Source organism: Eufriesea mexicana, unplaced genomic scaffold (assembly GCF_001483705.2).
Source record: "Eufriesea mexicana isolate 0111107269 unplaced genomic scaffold, ASM148370v2 scaffold8777, whole genome shotgun sequence".
In the NCBI taxonomy this organism is placed as follows: domain Eukaryota; kingdom Metazoa; phylum Arthropoda; class Insecta; order Hymenoptera; family Apidae; genus Eufriesea; species Eufriesea mexicana.
In genome coordinates, this window is record NW_016916521.1 from 167,160 (window position 1) to 186,244 (window position 19,085).

Consider the following 19,085-nt stretch of genomic DNA (forward strand, 5'->3'; position numbering starts at 1 on the left):
CATTATTTAGAGGGTATAATGCGTTGTCTGTCAGCGATGTTGCTAGTGTAGAAATTATAAAATCCTTGCTATGCTTATAAAACATGAACATTTTATTTCATTCGTTGTACATTGAGTTGTAGATTTCTTTTCAAATTGTTACTCGATTACAATTTCTTGTTACTTCTGTCGTATCATTGATATGGTATATTTTTCCAATATATCCTACATACTTACATTCCTGTAACTTTTTCTTTTATCATTATACATTCTTAAGAAGATTCCCTATAGTTTTGTACAAAATGCGATGTCGTGGTAGAAGGCTTACAAGTTTGCAAATTCACAAGTACGAATGATTCCCTTTTCTTTCTTTTTTATTTATCGAGCTTGTCGTTAACCTACTACAGTGACCTCTCACGCGGATTGTAGCGATGACACGCTGCAACAAGCTTTGTATAAAAAGCAGTGTGACCCACTACAGAGATCTTTTAGTGACGAAAGGGTTAAGCAATCGGTTATTTTCAAGCTGTGCTGCACTGCGACGGTTTCGCCCCCTCCGCCAGTGTATCGCAAATTAGTTTAAAGAAATTATTCTGTGCCTTGTTTTGAATCTCCTGCGAGTTAACCTGGAACAGACGTGAAGAGCGTAAATAAGAATGACTTAGAGAATGATTCGACAGTAATTGAACGCTCGAATTGAAGATACGCAATAGAAATATCAAGTATACTCACTCCATTGATTGTGATCGTTGGGACGAAAGAGAGACTTGGATTCAAATTTTGCGTTGCCTTTCCGTGTAAGACCAGCAATTCGTTGGATTTAGGTCCCTCGATACACTTGTTGATGCTCGTTAGGGTATTGTCGTGTAATCCTAAATTCTGAGCGCACTGTAAATTTAATCGACAATTTTATTTCGGAGAACATTAATTTTAAACACATGGGATTTTTAATTTAGTGATAAAATAATAATAAAAATATAAATAGGGATAAAAATAGTATGATGAAAATAAATAGGTATATATAATTATTTTTCTATGCATCTTCAGAAATGTGGACATTCATTTTCCCAAAAATAACTACATATTTCTAATAACTACAAATTACAAGAATTGAAAAATCTGGTAACAATTATTTTGACTAGTGTGGTAGATAGATTTAGAGTGTTTATTAGTCGAATATCTATTTTTGGCAAGAACGTCTTTAGTCTGGAAGTAACTATGCATCATCAGAGAAAGTTTTAGAAGGATATAGTATGCTAATTAACTGACTTATACTCCGGATTTAATAGAATTATATGTAGATATTTCGTTATAAAATTTTCTTTCACTTTTAACACTGCAAAAAAATAATTGCTACGACGAATAAGTGACAGAAACTATCGAGAAACTTGTACGACCCATTCTCCAATAAATCTATTACTTTCTACTCTCACTCTTTACTCTATCGATACTTCTATCTGCTTTCCCAACACAAGCACAAAAATGGCCACGGAAAACCAAATATTTCATTGGCTAAAAATTCCCCTATCAGTAACATCGGTATCGTAAGTGTTTCGTTGTACAAAACGTTCCCATCTTTCTACTAACCTCACCTGCTGTCGAGTTTAACACTAGAACTACTGATCTATAATGTGTGCCTAAATATTGCATATGTATATAACAATAATTAAGGTGTTACGTTGAAAATAAATCGGTATATATAATTACGTTTCTATCTCAATCGAAATCAACATTAATCCTGCCAAAACTGCGTGTTTTCGGTAACTGCGAAATCAAGACATATAAAACCATTCATTTTAACTGATGGGTTAGTTCGATCGTTAATAATTACACACTTTCGAATCAAGATCAACACAACCGAACTGAAACTTTCAATATCCACGATATTCCGCTTAAGAAAACTAATCAAACACGTGTTACGAGTATGACACAAAGTCCCCTAGGTTCTATAGTATAGTTGAATGGCCGCCAATCAACTTCCTGTAGTTATCGCTAAATTATAAAGAAATCTACCTTTCCGATAGAAGGGGAGCGACATCGGTTACGCATTCATTGTAATTATCATGGAAGGTTGGTCAATTTACCAAGCAGAAAGAGATAAATGATTATTACCTGTGGAACGGATGACGGCGGGAATCGTGAGGACATTACGCAACCGACTAAAGCCACGCTGAGTTGTTGAACTTTATTAGCCGATTCCTCGTTTTGAATCGCATAAATACCGCATGCTTGAGCCTTGTTCCCATTGCACTCTTCTGGCCCGTGTTGACAGGTGAAATGCCACTGCTGCGTATCGCTATCCTGTCGGTACTACGTATCGATAATTAGATATTAGGATATGTGACATAAGTTGCTGTGTGCAGTTTTTATTATAGGAGGTAAGGTAGATTTAATGATTAAAATTGGTTCGTGTCTATGAAAGTTTAAGTAGATTTGTAGCATATATTACATTATTTTTGAGGTTATTGCCTTTCATACATCCGCTGACTTCTTATTTTTATCATACTTTTTACTATTTCTTATTATCAATACTCGTCGTCTTTATCGATTTTCGTATGCTACATTTGATCAAAAATCGACATCAGAGATAATTGCAAACTCGATAAATTAAAAAATGAAATACTTCTACTTTACATTATAGTTTAAAATTGAAGCAAAATAGTGTCATCATCAATCATTGTTACATGAACATTACATACAAGGTATAAAAGATATCATACATAGAAACATATTCCATATGAAAATGAATAAAATCTACTTTGGCGATGAAAATAAAGCGCATAAAATATATTTATTATCTTCTTCTTTTAAATATTATAATTTTTTTAATTAAGAGTTTTGATAATTCTTTTTAAAATTTAAATCAAAATTATTACTTAGTTTTTAAATTATGTGTTTTTTGAAACGATTATTTACTACAAATTTTTAAATATCATTCTTTAAATTAATCTCTTCTTTTCCATTTTTAGTGCTACATTCGCGTAACTAACTTCCTGGCTAATTCAAAATGCGATAATAAAAAAATATAAGGCCATGTTATTTCACGAGAGGAACATCCGACACTGACAGGAAAACTCTTTCTTAGCGTTTTTCAAATAAACGTGCATTTTTGAATAAACATTAATTATCAAACATACGTTACAAAAATGGTAAATAAAAAAGAAGTAATTTATTAATTAAATGCTATTTTTATCTCTAACCAAAAACTAATGTTAATTTACAACTTTTTTTTACTAAAAAGATAATTTTTTTTACCACAGCTCTCATCGTTTACCATCTGCACTCCACATTATCATACTTATTGTATCGTAAGATACTCAAAGGATAAAAATGAAGGGATTCCATGTGCAAGTCCTGTTACCTGTGGATCTAATGTAGCAAAGAATGGTATAGTAAGTGTGATAGAAAGTTTTAATGCAAAACACGGCTTACCGATGCTTTCCCATAGGGAACGAAAGTGACGTTGATGTAATTCTGTAATGTATCGTAATTTGGCATTAGCTGCTGCTTGATCCACCGTATGCTGTCCGGGCATAACGATTCGTAATAAACTCCCACATCCACCACAGTATTCGATAGTTCGTTGGCCACCACCTACACAATTATCAGAGAACGACCATGAGCCAGTTTTAGAAGTACAATATCTAATTACGTTTCATACGGATATCTAATTATTAATATCTTAACTTCCGGTAAATTCATAATTAATTTTGCCTGAATTATACTAATAGGCAATTTATAATTTTTGTTTTCAGGGTATCCAAAAAGGTTAGGATCAAACTGAGACTACGTGTTACTGAGATCAAATCGATGAAAAAATTTCATATAAACTCATGAACTTGAAATGCTTTATTAAAAAGGTATAAGCGTTTAAAGATATTTATGTCTTCTTGTGAGACAAGAAGTGTTCAAAATTCCTTTTTCTGCAAGAATGCAGACTTCAATTAGTCGAATTAGTGGTTGTCGAAGTTTTTCAAATATTCCATTAGTATTGGAAATAACTGTAAAGCGCATTACGCTGGTACTACGCCATTCAAACACCTGCCACTCGCTACGCCAAACACTCGTTACATTCGCACATACCTCAACATTAATTGCAATCGCAAGAGAGAAATAAAAGAAAATGTGGTCTAAAGGCATTTATGTGACCATTTTCAAATTATGTTTATTAATTGTATTTATAATTCTTTTTATTTTTAATTTAATTATAGTAATTTGACAAAAATTTGGTAACAATATAAAGTATATGAGAGTCTCAGAAAACAAAGATAAAGATTGTAATTTAACAAAAATTCAGATACAATTGAATTTTAACAGAAAAATTGATATTAGACTACTGCACACAGGCTACAAAAATTAAACTTGTGTGTGCATGTAAAGACTTGGAAAAACACTCGCTCTAACTTTACACTGAAATTTTCATACACTTTAAAATATTGTAACATTTTGATAGAGATGATTCATAGAAAAGGTAGTAGACCTATTGTTAATAACTTTTTAATTTGATTTATAATTAATTCAACAAACTACTAATGAAATATCTTCTTACTATTCCTCGATAAGAAATCTTCCGCGACACTCGGAACAAAGAAACATGGTCATCGCGAATAACCGATAAACAGGTTTGAATGTTGTACTGTACTCGGAAAAAAATCCTTGAAAACCGGATTTGCTACTGTTTTGATAGTTTCTTCACCCCTGATGCACCGAAATAAGAATTTATCAGAACTTCGAATCAGACTTATAAGAAATATCGATTTTATCTATTTCATTATTAAAAAATTTCTCATCGGCGATAAGAACGAAAACTTTGTCGTAAACTTGTAAATAATTGTTTTATCTACAATACCATTAATCTTACGTAGAGGGAAATCATTTTAAGATTCGTGTTCGATACAGATTGATAAAAGATTAGAAAAATTAATTATCGAATCGAAATTAAGAACAGGAAATTAAATCTCAGTCTTATACGGCTTATAAGTGATTCGTTTCTTTTTCCTTCTTTCAGTATTTGAACTCTTTTTTGGTGTTACATGTAAAATTATTTTTCTGACACACAATTACTTATTTTTTCTCGCTCAATTACATTAAAGTGACATGATAATAATGATAGTAGCAATAACAAGATAATGATCGTTGTTGAGAAACTATAAAGTATGATAGATGTAATAGATAAGTAAAATTGTTAAATTTCGAGACGTAAATCTGTAATGTATCATATGAGTCATAAATAACGGACCACTGAGTTCGAAGGCTAAGATTATATTCTCGCTTATCGCACGTTTTAGTTCACAAAATATTATCAGTGCGATATATAGTGTACCACATTGTCATTTTTGCTGTCACGTAAATCGCGCCAGAAAATATATGACAATCTTTAAATAAGACCCCATAGAAATAAATTTAAAAAGGAAATAATTATAATTTTTCATATTATGAAATATTTATAATTTAACAATGTACTAGATATTTATATTATTTTACCCATTAATCACGAAAAAATAATCAATTCATCAAATTATTTACTCAGCTTTCCCATTTCCATTAAATTATTATATTGTACAAAATACTTAGATTAATTCATAATACTTGATATTGATACCGAAACTAACATAATTTTCAAACTCAGAGATTAAAGAAATTAAAAAATTACTGTTCACGCGAACAAAATACAATATAAGATATGAAATATGTAAGGTGAAATGAATAAAAAGATAGTAGAAAGTAATAAAGTAATTTTAATATCGATTTAATGATTTCAAAATTCTTTGAAATTTTATATTCAACATTTTGAGTGAAAATGAACAGAAATTCAATGTTTAAAATAAAACGATGTATTAAGCATATGTGCATACATATATCGAATATTTAACCTATTAAAAGTGAAACTGAAAGAAATCCCACTCACCAGGGCACTATGGCCAAGGAACGTGACGGCAAGTATAACCGCGATGGCGTAGCTCGAAGTGAACAGGTAGCACCGCATGGTCTTTCTGGTACGCTGACAAACCGGCCACCGGCCTTTAAACCAGCTTTGTCTATAGCGGCTACAGCCAGTGCCAAGAGGGGAGACTTCGAAAATGTAGGAGGGGGCTGCTAGAAAGAGCTTGTGTGAGAAGAGTGGAGAGAGAGACGAATAATCAATAATACGCTCGATGGCATTTAAAATACTCCCTTGCACGGTAGGTATCTTGCACCATCCTAACCTCGATCAAGGACCCATCCTTTATTCTTTGATTACAGAGGGGAACTGCTCGCTTGATTGATGACTCGTTTCCTTTCTTTATTTCTTCCGTAGGTAATTTCATTTTAACTCGTGTACGCAATAGAAAATGGAGAAAGTGGAGGTAACGATTATTGATAAAAACTTCATGGAAGTTTTAAGAAACTTAGTTTTATCATTCGAAGGTTTAAGAGAACTTTAAAAAAGTTTGAATGTAGGTATTACTTAGTAACTTTGTATGTCAAGATATATACTAATTGTGATTATATAAATGTTTTATTTTAGAGTTGGATAATATGATAATTATTTGTATATGGCTTTATATCGATCTTTATCTAGTATAGATAAAAAAACAATATTAAAGTATCAAGATTAATTAACTTGGAAAGTTCCCAAATTAAATTTGAAAAATGTATTTGAATCTTTTTTAATTGATTAATCCAAATATCTTTAATAAAGATATTAAAAGAGGAGAAAGTCTGTTACTTAAAGATTACCCTCTTAAGTATTAGGATATAACATAGATTTAATAACTTCCGAAAAATATAATAGAAATCAGTATATTAATCGTTTGAGTATCACTGCATGCGTATTATCGCAAATATCATAATTATTCTATTAAAAAAATAAAAATTACAATTATTATAGTTTATAGAATTGCTTTAAATACCAAACCGAATGAAAAGTAATTTTACGAAATAGTCGGTATGAATATTATTCATACTGCAAATAAAAAAGTAAAGAGAAAACATAAAATTCAAAAAGTCAGTAGTACATGTAAATTAACTGCGGAAAGTGAAACGTAACGCATTTCTCTAGTTGTAATGTGAACGCGTAGAATTGTGTGTCACCGAGAAGATAGTTTTAAGTAATCTAACATAGTAAAGCGAAGGTTTCTACGCTTTCTCGGTAGAAACAAATGTGTTATGCTACAAATTTCTTGTTGTCAAACAAATGTTTATACATAATGCTTATAATGTAACGAAGTAATCTATAATTAACTTTCAAAATTTCCACAATTAAAAACAGTATAAATTACATAAACAATTCTATAACAATTTATACATAACTTTACTCCCATCACTATAATATGTAATTAAATATTAATAAAACAATATTAAGCATACACGAATTAATTATATTTTTAACATTCGTTAAAACATAAATAATCAGAAAAAAACAATCTAATCTAAATCAAAATTCGATATTGAATTATGAAAGAAATATTTGACGTTTATTACAAAGTTCTGAAATAATTAAACAATAAAGATAATGCTTTAATAAATATAAACATCTCTTTGATCACAGAAATAAAACTATTATTACATTTTAATTTACAATATTTATATTTTTTAACATTGTATAAAATAATAAATGCAAATGTCGAAATCTATAATTTCATATTGTCCATGAAATAAAGGATAATAAAATTTAACCAGTGTACTATATGTACTACTAAATTTTATCTGTATATACTCTATACAATAATCTTAGACAAAATATAATTAAGGATCAATGCCCTGATGAAATCGCAATGGTCTTTTTTGTACTTTGATTTCTTGTAGCAATTCTTCAGCTCGTGTTTTAAAGGATTTTGCTAACTCGTCATTTTGTTGTACACCATCACCCTTTTTGTGCATTATCGATACATTGGCACAAGCATAGGGGTTCTTTAATTCACAACACTTTAATGAGAGTACGTATGCCTCTTTCTGATTTTTGCTTACATATCCTTCAATACCACTTAAGAAAATGCCTGACAAATAAAAGCATGCTTTTTCTTCATTAGAATCACAAGCTTTTTTCAATAGCTTCATGCCAAGTGAAATTTGAGAATTTCTATCTAGGTTAAGCTCTTCTTGAGATACTGCCAAAGTACCTGCGTGAAGGCAACCTCTTGTATCTCCAAGATCACATCCTTTTTGCATATATTTGAATGCCTCTACGGGATCTTTTTGGCATGCTGTACCTGGATATATATAATTTGAAATTCTTATAAATAATTTTATAAATATTTCTAGGATTGCATAGAATATTAAATGAAAAATATATGTTTATGTACATGCAATGTTATAAGTTATACTTAATGAGTAACCAAAAGAATCGTTGATACACTTCAAATTTCGCGGTGCGACGTATGCGCCACCTTTACTCACCCATTACTCGGTAATCGCCGTATTTTGTACAACTTCTTGCATAATTGTGTTCATCACAATTGTTTTTAAACACTTTTAATGCCTCCGGATAATCTTGCTTAATAGCTTCATTATAGTCACCCAAAAGATGGCAAACTATCCAAAAATATCAAACATTTAACATATAAGGTTAGGATTATCATTGATTCAGTACATACCTTCAGGGTTTTTCTCGCTTAAACAACCAAATTGGTATTCTATATGAAGATTTTTTAAATATTCATGAAGTTCATCAGCATCTTTTAAATTATACGATCCCATATTCAATGATTATATTCAAGTTATCAACACAAGTCGAAGTTATAGAACATAAACTAAGGAAAGGACGCACATGCTTCCTATTTCGAAGACCAATCAAATGATGAAACGACATGCGTGCGCATTCCATGATTTTTCGAACGAGCGCAAGTCGACTTCGACGGTATTAGTAATTCACAACATTGGAACCTGCTTGTCAGTTCAGGTGTGTTTGTCATGCAGTGCACTGTATATTCCAAATTATTCTTATACAGTATATGAGGACGTACATTTTTACAATTGTAAGATAACTCATATGTCGAGGAAGAAAATACGTGTTTTATTGAAGTAAGTAGTTAAAATAAAAGTTTGATTACATTAATGCATTTTATGAAACTTTTGATGATCTTGTTATAAATGGTATCTAATTATTGGAAAATTTATTTCTTTTCGCTTAACTACTTTGTTAAGATCTCTTGTTCGTGTCACATATTTTAGTGTTTTAATTGCTTCGTTTGCTTGTATTTAAGGTTATCGAATTGTATTGTTTTATATTATAGGCTTAATATTTATATGTTTTAATTTACACGTATCCATCAAAAATTTTTGGAAGTGTTTTTTTCAACTAAAACGGAAGAAATGTATTTTTAATAAACACTTTAATAATTACACTAAAACGATTTTTACATAACGAGGTATTTAATTGTTTTACAATTTCAAAATTTAATAAAATATAAGATATCCATCAAAAGCAATTGTAATATCAAATTAATGTCATTTTTATAGTGTCTAAATAAAAATAATTGTTTAATAACATTTCAATTGAATGCATTAAAATAGAATATCGTTTAAATAAATCTTACTTTTTCAAGAATAAAATATAGTAAAATCTACGAGTTATTATCATATAGACATATTTAAAATTAAGTATAAATGTTTATGTACACTTACAATAATGCATCGCATATAATTATACAAAAAACACTTAATAACAAATTTAAATTTTGCAATTTTTATAAAGCTAATCATTGAACGAAAAAAAGAAATACGTGAAAAAAAAATTGGTAGATTAATAAATTTTTATAAAATATTTGGCTAGTTGCTAAAGTGTAACTATAGTCAATCTATGTTTGTCTTCTACTAGGTCAATTTGCAGAGTTTACTGGGTTAGGGGGGCGTCTTCTTATCTACCCTTCGTGATCAGAATTCATCTACATACCAAGTGCAAATGCAAACGTAAAGTACGCGGAATGAATTGCACTCGCGTTTAACTTATGTCCAACTACTTCATTCTTTGCATACCGTGATATATACGTTATAAATTGTTGCTCTCGCAATAAGTAACACGAATATTAACATGACATTAACATGAATACAATTATTGGTATTTCAAAATAAAAAATCATATGTAAATTCTTAACATCAATTCAATATCAATTGACACCTTGATCTTCAAACAACTTTTATTAAATTGATCGTTACTATAATTATCACTATAGTTTATTATAATGTCTGTGTTCTTAAAACCACTAAATCCAATACTTTATTGTCTGATATACTTAATAATGGTGAACTTATTATAAACTTCAATTATCAGATGGTGTTGTCGCATTATGCAATCTCGAATAGCACATTCAACCATTTTACATTCAAGCACAATTCCATAAATGCTGATCACATACATAGAGTGTGTACAGTTGGAATACGTCATAATTCGGGGTGATTCAACGCGAAAACTGGGTTCAAGGGCAACACACACATTCCACCGGCACACGAATGGAATACTTAACGAGCAAAAAGCAACGTGCTCTTGAAAACTATGATATTGAGTAGTGTCGTCAAATGTTGTCAAATGGTATGTCAAATATTGTCAAATATTGGCTGGCAATAAGGTCAAAAATTGCATGAATTACTTATGAAAATGATAAGAAAATCAATCGTATTTGTGATAACATTTTCAGAGATTCTTCATTATAGTAGTTTATTAATATGATTATTTAATTTATTAATATATAATAAAATTTATAGTAAAATTTATTATTATATTCGATGATTAAAATTAAAGGTTCCTCTGTACTTGTCTTACTTTCCATATCACGGAATATGGTGTACTCTATACTTTGCTTTCTATCGATTTCTTTTTATTGACTGATCATCAATGTTGGTCTGTTTGCTCACACAAATTATATTGGTGTACATTAATTAATTGCAATTAAATGAAATTACAGTGTTTCGAAAACAATTGTATATTAGTTTTGAAATATATGTTAGTTATAAATTGTTTGATAAAGTAGAGTCTAAAATTTTTTTCTTTTTTTGAATTTTTGTTTCATTATTATTTATGGAATTATTGCTATTTATAATCAATGTTTTTTGATAATTTATTTCATTGATTAATTTTGATTCATTAATAAATTTTTGAAAATAAAATAATGAAATAAAGGAATAGGTTAGTGTACAAAATTTGAATAATAATTAGAATATGAATGGATAAAAATAGCACTTTTGAAATAATTATAGTATTGTTATATTCTGAATATTTCAAAAATATTTAATATGTATCTCTACTATATGATAATTTAAAATTACCGACAGATTACTATTATATAGTTCCGGTATAGTTTCATATAGTCACCAATATAGCTCGAACTTCCCATATACAAACTTCTTTAACTGTTGGAATCCTAGAAAAATATTGAAAACAATGTTTGATAAAAAAATCAAACCGACGATTATCTACAGATCCTAAATCTTCAATTATATAATTATCTTTTCACAATGATTTCGCAGCCACGGCCGGCTGCCACCTGTACAGTTGATACGTAATTCCAATCTTCACCACGAGGCGGAGTCTCTACTAGCTTCTTTTATTTTTAGATGAGTGAGTCCGTGAAAGTGGCCGTGAGATGTCGGCCGATGAACGCTCGAGAGCTGCAACAGGGATGCAGGGTACGTTCACAGAGACGAAGAACATGAACTAGTATGCACGAGATGATCGACGTTTCTGAGTTTATTTCGTGCACATATGCCAATCAGCTAGCAGCGTGCAGTATGTGCACTTCCGTGTCTATTTCTTGTTTTGTTTATTCGTGAAAAGAATGTGAAAAACTCGTCATTATTCTATCGAGCGCGTTGTAACCTAGCGACCATACCAAAACACACGACCAGCATGCATTGACGTTGTAATTTTTGTGTTGGATGATTTTTTATGGCATGTTGCTTTGTGATCCTTTATTTTTGACGTAAGTTCATCAAATAAATGAAATTCATTCAATTAGGAATCATTGAAATGAGCCAACTAGGTTTGCCATGCTTAGAAGTCTGACTGATAGCTTTCTTCTGTTTTAGATTTTTGGCTGTTTTAAAGTCTAAATTGAAGAGTTACGTATTTCTTATGGTTCTTAGAAATACGATGTGGCCTTGAAGATTCAAATAATTGGAACGTTATACGAGACTCGTTTAAGCGGTTGAATTTTTTAACGAGTAGGAACTGTTCAGCTTTAGTTTCATAGTACTGGCAACATGATTGGATGTTTTATAAAACATTTTTCCGGACTAATTTTAGATTTTGCTCCGCCTTGATAGAAGTATTTATAGACGGTATTTTATAAAGTAGGTTTCATGTACTTACTTTTCTTTTTATTTTGCTACAATAATACTAGGCTAAACAAGCTAAACAGTCACTAACCATGTAATTTAATAACTATCTTATACTAATTAGCATTATAGCTTTTAGATTTTTGTAAAACTTCCTCAATACATATACGTGTTTGTATAGTAAATGCATATATGTATATTAATTATGATAGTTCGTTGAGGAAGTATAAAAAACAATTTCTTTTTCTTTCTTTTACTACTTGTTTTGTTAAAATTGTTACAACTTTAAAATATTTCAATTTTAAAGGATTAATTCAACTAGAATAAACTATCAAAAATTTGAACTTCTTCCAAACTAAAAGAATTGACTCAATTTTATAGGCAATGGATCCAACAGTCTACACTAAAAATAAAATGGAAAAATGCATTTATTGCTTATTTACTCTCTTCATTCCTCTCTTTATCCTGTATAAGCCGACTTGGAGTTCTTCAACGATTAAGGTGCAAAATGAATCTCAAAGAAAGTCGAAATAATTACTTTGTTGGTATTAATGAGTGTTTCGCTTTACTACGTTTCGCGCAGTTGGCTATATATGTGTGTTTAGCGTGAGTCATACCACTATACCTACACAGAAATTACGCCTATACTCTGGATACACGTGTGTCTCGTGTGCCACTGTGTCAATCACGTGTGTCGTCATGCATGAATGTAAAAAAAGAAAAAAGCGAAGAAGAAATAAAAGTCATAGCATTACTGTAGCACTCCATCGATTTGGCATATATTCTGTTCCATCGATAAGCACATAAATGTACGTATATATGTAAAGAGATATGTGCAACGCCGGTTGGATACCGCTATCTGTTCATCGTGTATGCACCGATCAGCTTAGCGTGCCTACATTGCCTTCTGAATATATTATGGAATAGCAAATTTAGTGACGGCTTATTGTACACAATGCTCCGTGATACGCAGTCATAAGACGTTGATAGACGTTCGATGAAAATGGAAAGGGACTACAATTTAACACTTGGAATACAGAGCATAAGTTCCTTTTCTTTTTTAATTAATTTTTCCTATAATTTGCTACAATTAATTAATTTTTGTTACAAATGTAAAATATAAACCCCATTCCTGCATTTACTTAGACATGTAGAAACGTAGAAGTGAAATTACAAGAATTTAATTTACCGAGGAATGAATAATCGTTAGGCGAAACAAACAATTATATTTTACATTTAGTTTCTCTTATAATAATACAAAACAAGCGGAAGTATTATACTTTAATAATAATCTGATGAACTTGTGATGAACAATGGAAAAAATCTTAAATTTATAGTTTAGTTGCTGTGCAGTGAAAGAAGTGTTATACTTGCGCTTGATTACTATTTCCGAGAAATTTAATCGATACGAGTATGAACTATTACTAAACTGATGTTGCAAGTAATGGACATCTTTCGTTAAAAGGTTAGAGCTTGTTACAATATTACATAACTCTTCTCGAAGGTCGATCGACTAGTTTTGTAGAAAGATAATATCAAGTTCGAGATAATATATTTTAACAGCCTCCTCGAATTAATTTTAATTTATACAGTTTTTGGACCGTGGTAGGTATAAAAAAATAGCGACCACGAATACGATAGGTCTCACCTATAAATAATCATACTTTTATGACATAATACAGTTTTATGACATATTCAAATTCCTTGAATTTAACGTTGATTTCAAATGGGATTTCCATTTAATCCTTTTCGCTTGATAAATATTCTAGTGGAGTTCTTTAGTCTTCAAAAGTCTTCAGACAATAAATACACGACCATTTAAAAGCATTTATGTTCTTCCTATACTACAAAGTTTTATGTATATCGAATACGTATATATTGTCCCTAGGTGCTTAATGTTATTTAGAAAAAAATTATATACATATATTTTTCTATTTACCCGTTTCTTTTATTACTTAACAATATTCTTTATTAACTTTTTGTTTATTAATATCTTCAATTTATTTATTTTTATTCGTATACCTAAGAATAAAATTACAATTATCTAGTAGTGTAAACTATATCAAAAATTCACCAATCTTTCACTCTATCTCAAAATCCAAAAATTCACTTACCGTCAATTCTGCAGAACATTATGACAATCGACTCATCGTCGAAATGTTGTACCCTCGAGTGTCCTGCAGCGGGAACCGGAAATGGCAAGGTGTATCAATTCGACGCCGCCTTCGACCCGGAAGCCACCACAGAATCCGTCTACGAAAATGTCGGTTCTGTCATCGTGGAGGCTGTCCTGGATGGTTACAACGGTACCGTGTTTGCCTACGGACAAACAGGCTGTGGAAAATCTCACACGATGCGAGGATTCATCGAACGTACCCTGGACCATATTTTCGAGGCCACATCGACAGCTAGCGCTGAAATGAGATACCTGGCCTTGCTCAGTTACCTGGAAATTTATAACGAACGATTACGGGATCTCCTGCAAGATGGCATGAGCGATCTTCTGACCTTGAAAGAGGATCCCACTCGTGGAACTTACGTGGCTGGTGGTTTGAAGGAGGTCACGGTGAAAGATGCTGCAGAGTGTGCACGACTAGTCGAACAGGGTGATAGAAGAAGAGCTGCTGCAGCCACCAAAATGAACGCAGCTAGTTCTAGAAGTCACGCTGTACTGACACTGTCGTTAGAGACACTGGCAATTAACGAGGAGAACAGTAAGACTGAGAATACTGTAAAAAGAGGAAGACTTCACCTGGTGGATCTTGCTGGGTCTGAGAGGCAGACGAGGACTGGTGCCACTGGAGACAGACTGAAAGAGGCTGCTAGTATTAATTTAAGCCTCTCTGCCTTGGGAAATGTGATCAGCGCTTTGGCTGCTGGTCATGGAAGGCATGTGCCATATAGGTAAGTCAACGTACTAGATGGTTTTCATCTTCAATCGTCTGGATGAATTCTCTGAGAAACTTGGTATGAAAATTATTATAAAATAATATATATCATGTAATGTCAATTACAAAATTATTAAACATTCCTTTAAAATTCGTTTTCTAGAGACAGCAAGCTAACCAGACTCCTAAGAGACAGTCTTGGTGGGAATGCAAGGACTCTGATGATTGCTTGTGTAAGTCCCAGCGACGTGGATGGCGAAGAGACACTGAGTACTTTGCGCTATGCAGCTAGAGCTCGATGCATCAAAAACAAGCCTGTGATCAACGAAGATCCGAAGGATGCTCTGTTAAGGCAATATCAGTTAGAACTACAACGTTTAAAAAAGCTACTCGAGTCAAATGACCCGTTACTCATAAAGGAGCTTCCAGTAAAGGAAGGAAGCGACGATGGAGAGAGTACTCAGCAAAAAGAATACGCCGATGAAGTCGAGAGATTAAAGAAAGAATGTGAACATTCAAATTTGTCGGCTCAGAAGCTTCGGGAGGAACTGGAGTCTCTGAAGATCCGTTATGAAGCTGATGGCGTTAATAACACGAGTACCAAGCCTGTTCCTCAGCAGGCAATAGACGAGCAGGATCTGGAACGAGAGGAAAGACGAAGAAAGAAACGAGAGGCGGCTATGCAAGAGGTGTTGAAGAGATTAGAGAAGTTGACCATTGGAGGAGAAGAGCAAGGGAACACGGAACTGAGGAGACGTCGAGAAAAGAGAAGAAAAAAGCTAGCAGCTCTTGCCACAGCTTTGGAGACTAGTGCTCAGGAAGGAAACGGAAGTGTCTTCCAAGTTTATGGTCAATTGAGGTCAGTAATAAAAATGAAAGTTTCAGATACGGGTAGAGAAGCAATTATATAAATGATGTGTAAATAATAATAAATAATATAAATAATATTGTCATAAAATAATGAAACAGAATACCATAATTCTCTATTAATCGATAAATACTTCAGATTCATATTATTATAATTAGAAACGATAAACAGATCTTACCTGGAAATTGTTTCTTATACAGATCCACAGAAGATGCTCTAAAGCGAATGGCCAAGCGAGTGAAGCAACTCGAAGCGGAAGCAGCTGATCTTCAAGCTTCCTGGGACGCAGAGCGGCGTGATCTTTTGCGTAGAGAACTGCTCATCTCTCAGATATGCGACGTGATGGTTCCTCATCTTCGACCCGGATGTCCATTTCGCGATGTCGCTGCTCTCAGATCTGCGGCCACTTGGTGCGATGAGTTGGGTCGTTGGAGATTGCCGGATGTGACGCCACATATTTCTCTTCCTCCAGCGTCGTTAGTGCCTAAAGATAACGTACAGTACAATATAGTGCCTTCCAAACCTGATCTTAACAATAATAGTAATGGCAAGGACAATGAGGATGAGATTGGCAACGAGGCTGATAGCGAGGAGAGCAGTGAACAAGAAGAGGTCAAGAAGCCAGATATCGTGGACACGTATTTCCGGCGGAATAGAATTGACAAGTTACTGGCTCATGTCAGGGAAGCAAAAACGTTTGGTCAGTGACAATATAAAATTGATATAGTTGTGTATGATAAGATTTAAATCTGAAAATCTTGGATATACGATAGTTACTAACAGCTTTTAGATAAAGTGCAGTTTTTACATTAAAATAAATAATGTTTGAGAATCAGAACTGATTATATAGATAGAGTATTTCGTGGATGAAAGTTGGATTCGTTTCGATAGAGTCATAAATTTCAAGTATAATTTGCTAATTTCTAAATCCACGTTTGTACTTAAACTCGAGTTTAGGCTCGAATATCTACCACGCATATTGCAAGAAATCATGTGCAATGATTGTAAATGCATTACAGAAACATGCAGTCGACTTAGCAGGTCAGGTGGTTCGGAGGATATGGTTCCACTTGGAGGCAACCATCTTCAACTGAACGCTCTGAATTTGCAAAGCAGTGCACCAGTGATCGGTGACCTGGATGGTTACAAACCTACACAACGTCTATCAACTGGACGGATTAGCCGACCTGGTTGGATATTGGAAGAAAATTCGATCAACAAGAGTACCTTGCTGAACCAAACGATGAAACGAAATCCTCCTCGAATATTGGAAGCATTGCCCTCATATCCTCAAGGTACAAATGGTGCCTTTAAATTTGGGAATAGGTCCATTTCGATGAGGATATCCGATAAGATATCGTCGAGATTCATTCACAACGAGGTCGGTGATAACCACTCAACGTTGGTTGAACACGCTCGTTCCCCCACGTATTGAGATTGAAGACACAAAGACTGTGGTAATTGGGAACAACGAGCTAGGGTGATATCAGTGAGAGATATGGATAAGGTATAGTTGGTTTAAAATCAGTTGATTGTTCAAAGTCACGAGTGCTTCATTTCGGCAATATTATTTATGTATTGCAACCCTTCCTTTTGAAGTATCTTGTCTGTTCACCTGTATCTCATCTCTAACACTGGAACCGCCAACCTGTAATGTACACTCATATATATAGTATACATAGATAATAATAATTAAAGAATAACATACAATATATACAATAAAAATAAATAGGTACATATAATTATGTTTATGACTCAATAGAAATTAATAATAATTTTGCCAAGAGCAATTGCATATTTTCAAAAAACAAAATGTTTCTATCCAGACATTTTGATTAGATTGGTACTTATATTACCTTGATTCGATTCTGACTTTACACAAATTCTTCAGAATTTAAATTTTGAAATTTATGCAAGAAGTTTGTCCTGGTTGTCTCACCGTTTCATCACTGTCATTTAATATGGCACTCTTGAGTTCATTTAAAATGCTCAGAAGTTAAATTATACATATATCTGAATAATTTTGTAACTACAAGTATTTCGTAATGATATTTCACGGGTGAAATAACCTTGAGTAGTCAAATAATCTTGGATAGGTTTCAATCATAGCACTTTGGGTACCACGCCAGGTAAATGCCACTCGTACACGATATTATTTCAACACGTGCCAAGACATTTCCTAAACATTTCTAATTCATAACAGGAGACTTGTTAATATAATTTCTGATTCATAATAAAAAAAACGTGGTAGATAATTCACGTTTTAATGACTAATAACAGACGATCCAATGCTTATTAATTAATTGACTATGATTATTGCTCTCTAATAGAATATATACATATCATCTTGTCTTACAAATCATTTCATTCTATACTTGTAATAATAACAAGTTGATCAGAATATCAATGATAAAATTTTCTACAAACAGAAATGAGTAGACAAAATAGAAATCATGATAATTTAGAACAAGGTCATAACTCTGAATAAATATTCGTATGAATACAAAATACATAGTTTTCTTTTTCTTCTTTTTTCTTTTCTATCTAATTCCATGACATTATTTACTTATCATCACGTCCAAGCAGTCACGGCAATCGTCTCTATTAAATTCCTAAAAATGCAAACGTAAGGTTTACATATACGCTGTGTATAGTTTCTAGACCTGTGGTGCATGTTAAGAGAAGACTGATCTGATACACAATATGATAATTCATTTCTTTTTAGCAATTTCCAATCTTGTTAAAAAAGATAAAAATTGATTTCTGTGATGCCTTTTACAGGAAACAGTGTTTGAGACGTGTGTCCTATCAACGTAACTGAATAATGGACGTCCTTCTGGAAGCTCCTTGGCCAACCGTGGTCACGTGTGAACGATGACTTTCGACGTTGGAAAATAGCAATGTGATAAACAACTCTTTGCCCTCCGCATATTTCCCTTTCAGTTAATGCTTGAAATCATTTTGTGAACAGAGATTTAGAAATCACTATCGTTCAATCTTGAGTCAAGGATCTAAAAAATTTATGCTCCGTTAATTCTAAATACAATTTATGCACATTGACATGTGCTCATATATTACACAGGATAAACAAATTTATA

The 19,085-nt window shown here is 32.3% G+C and overlaps 2 protein-coding genes across 4 annotated transcripts; one reads left to right on the plus strand and one right to left on the minus strand.

Annotated features, from left to right (window-relative positions):
* Positions 1–342: 342 nt before the first annotated feature.
* On the minus strand, positions 343–8,706 carry LOC108552947 (Cytochrome c oxidase assembly factor 7). Its single transcript, XM_017907652.1, has 8 exons — positions 8,556–8,706; positions 8,359–8,493; positions 7,713–8,171; positions 5,888–6,180; positions 3,412–3,573; positions 2,092–2,289; positions 712–867; positions 343–605 (listed from the first exon to the last, which is right to left on the minus strand). Exons 1-8 carry the CDS (start codon positions 8,656–8,658, stop codon positions 501–503), a joined length of 1,611 nt encoding a protein of 536 aa, XP_017763141.1. The 5' UTR covers positions 8,659–8,706; the 3' UTR covers positions 343–500.
* Positions 8,707–8,878: 172 nt separating this feature from the next.
* LOC108552953 (osmotic avoidance abnormal protein 3) lies at positions 8,879–19,085 on the plus strand. Of its 3 annotated transcripts, none has more exons than XR_001890600.1 (7): positions 8,879–8,982; positions 11,512–11,583; positions 14,360–15,135; positions 15,283–15,978; positions 16,188–16,687; positions 17,007–17,494; positions 18,769–19,085. XR_001890600.1 is itself a non-coding variant. In XM_017907659.1 (7 exons), exons 2-7 carry the CDS (start codon positions 11,512–11,514, stop codon positions 18,780–18,782), a joined length of 2,334 nt encoding a protein of 777 aa, XP_017763148.1. In that variant the 5' UTR covers positions 8,879–8,982; the 3' UTR covers positions 18,783–19,085. The 3 variants fall into 3 exon arrangements, 2 of the variants coding, with proteins under 2 accessions (XP_017763148.1, XP_017763147.1); XM_017907659.1 differs by having other exon boundaries at positions 17,007–17,282; XM_017907658.1 differs by lacking the exon at positions 18,769–19,085 and having other exon boundaries at positions 17,007–17,626.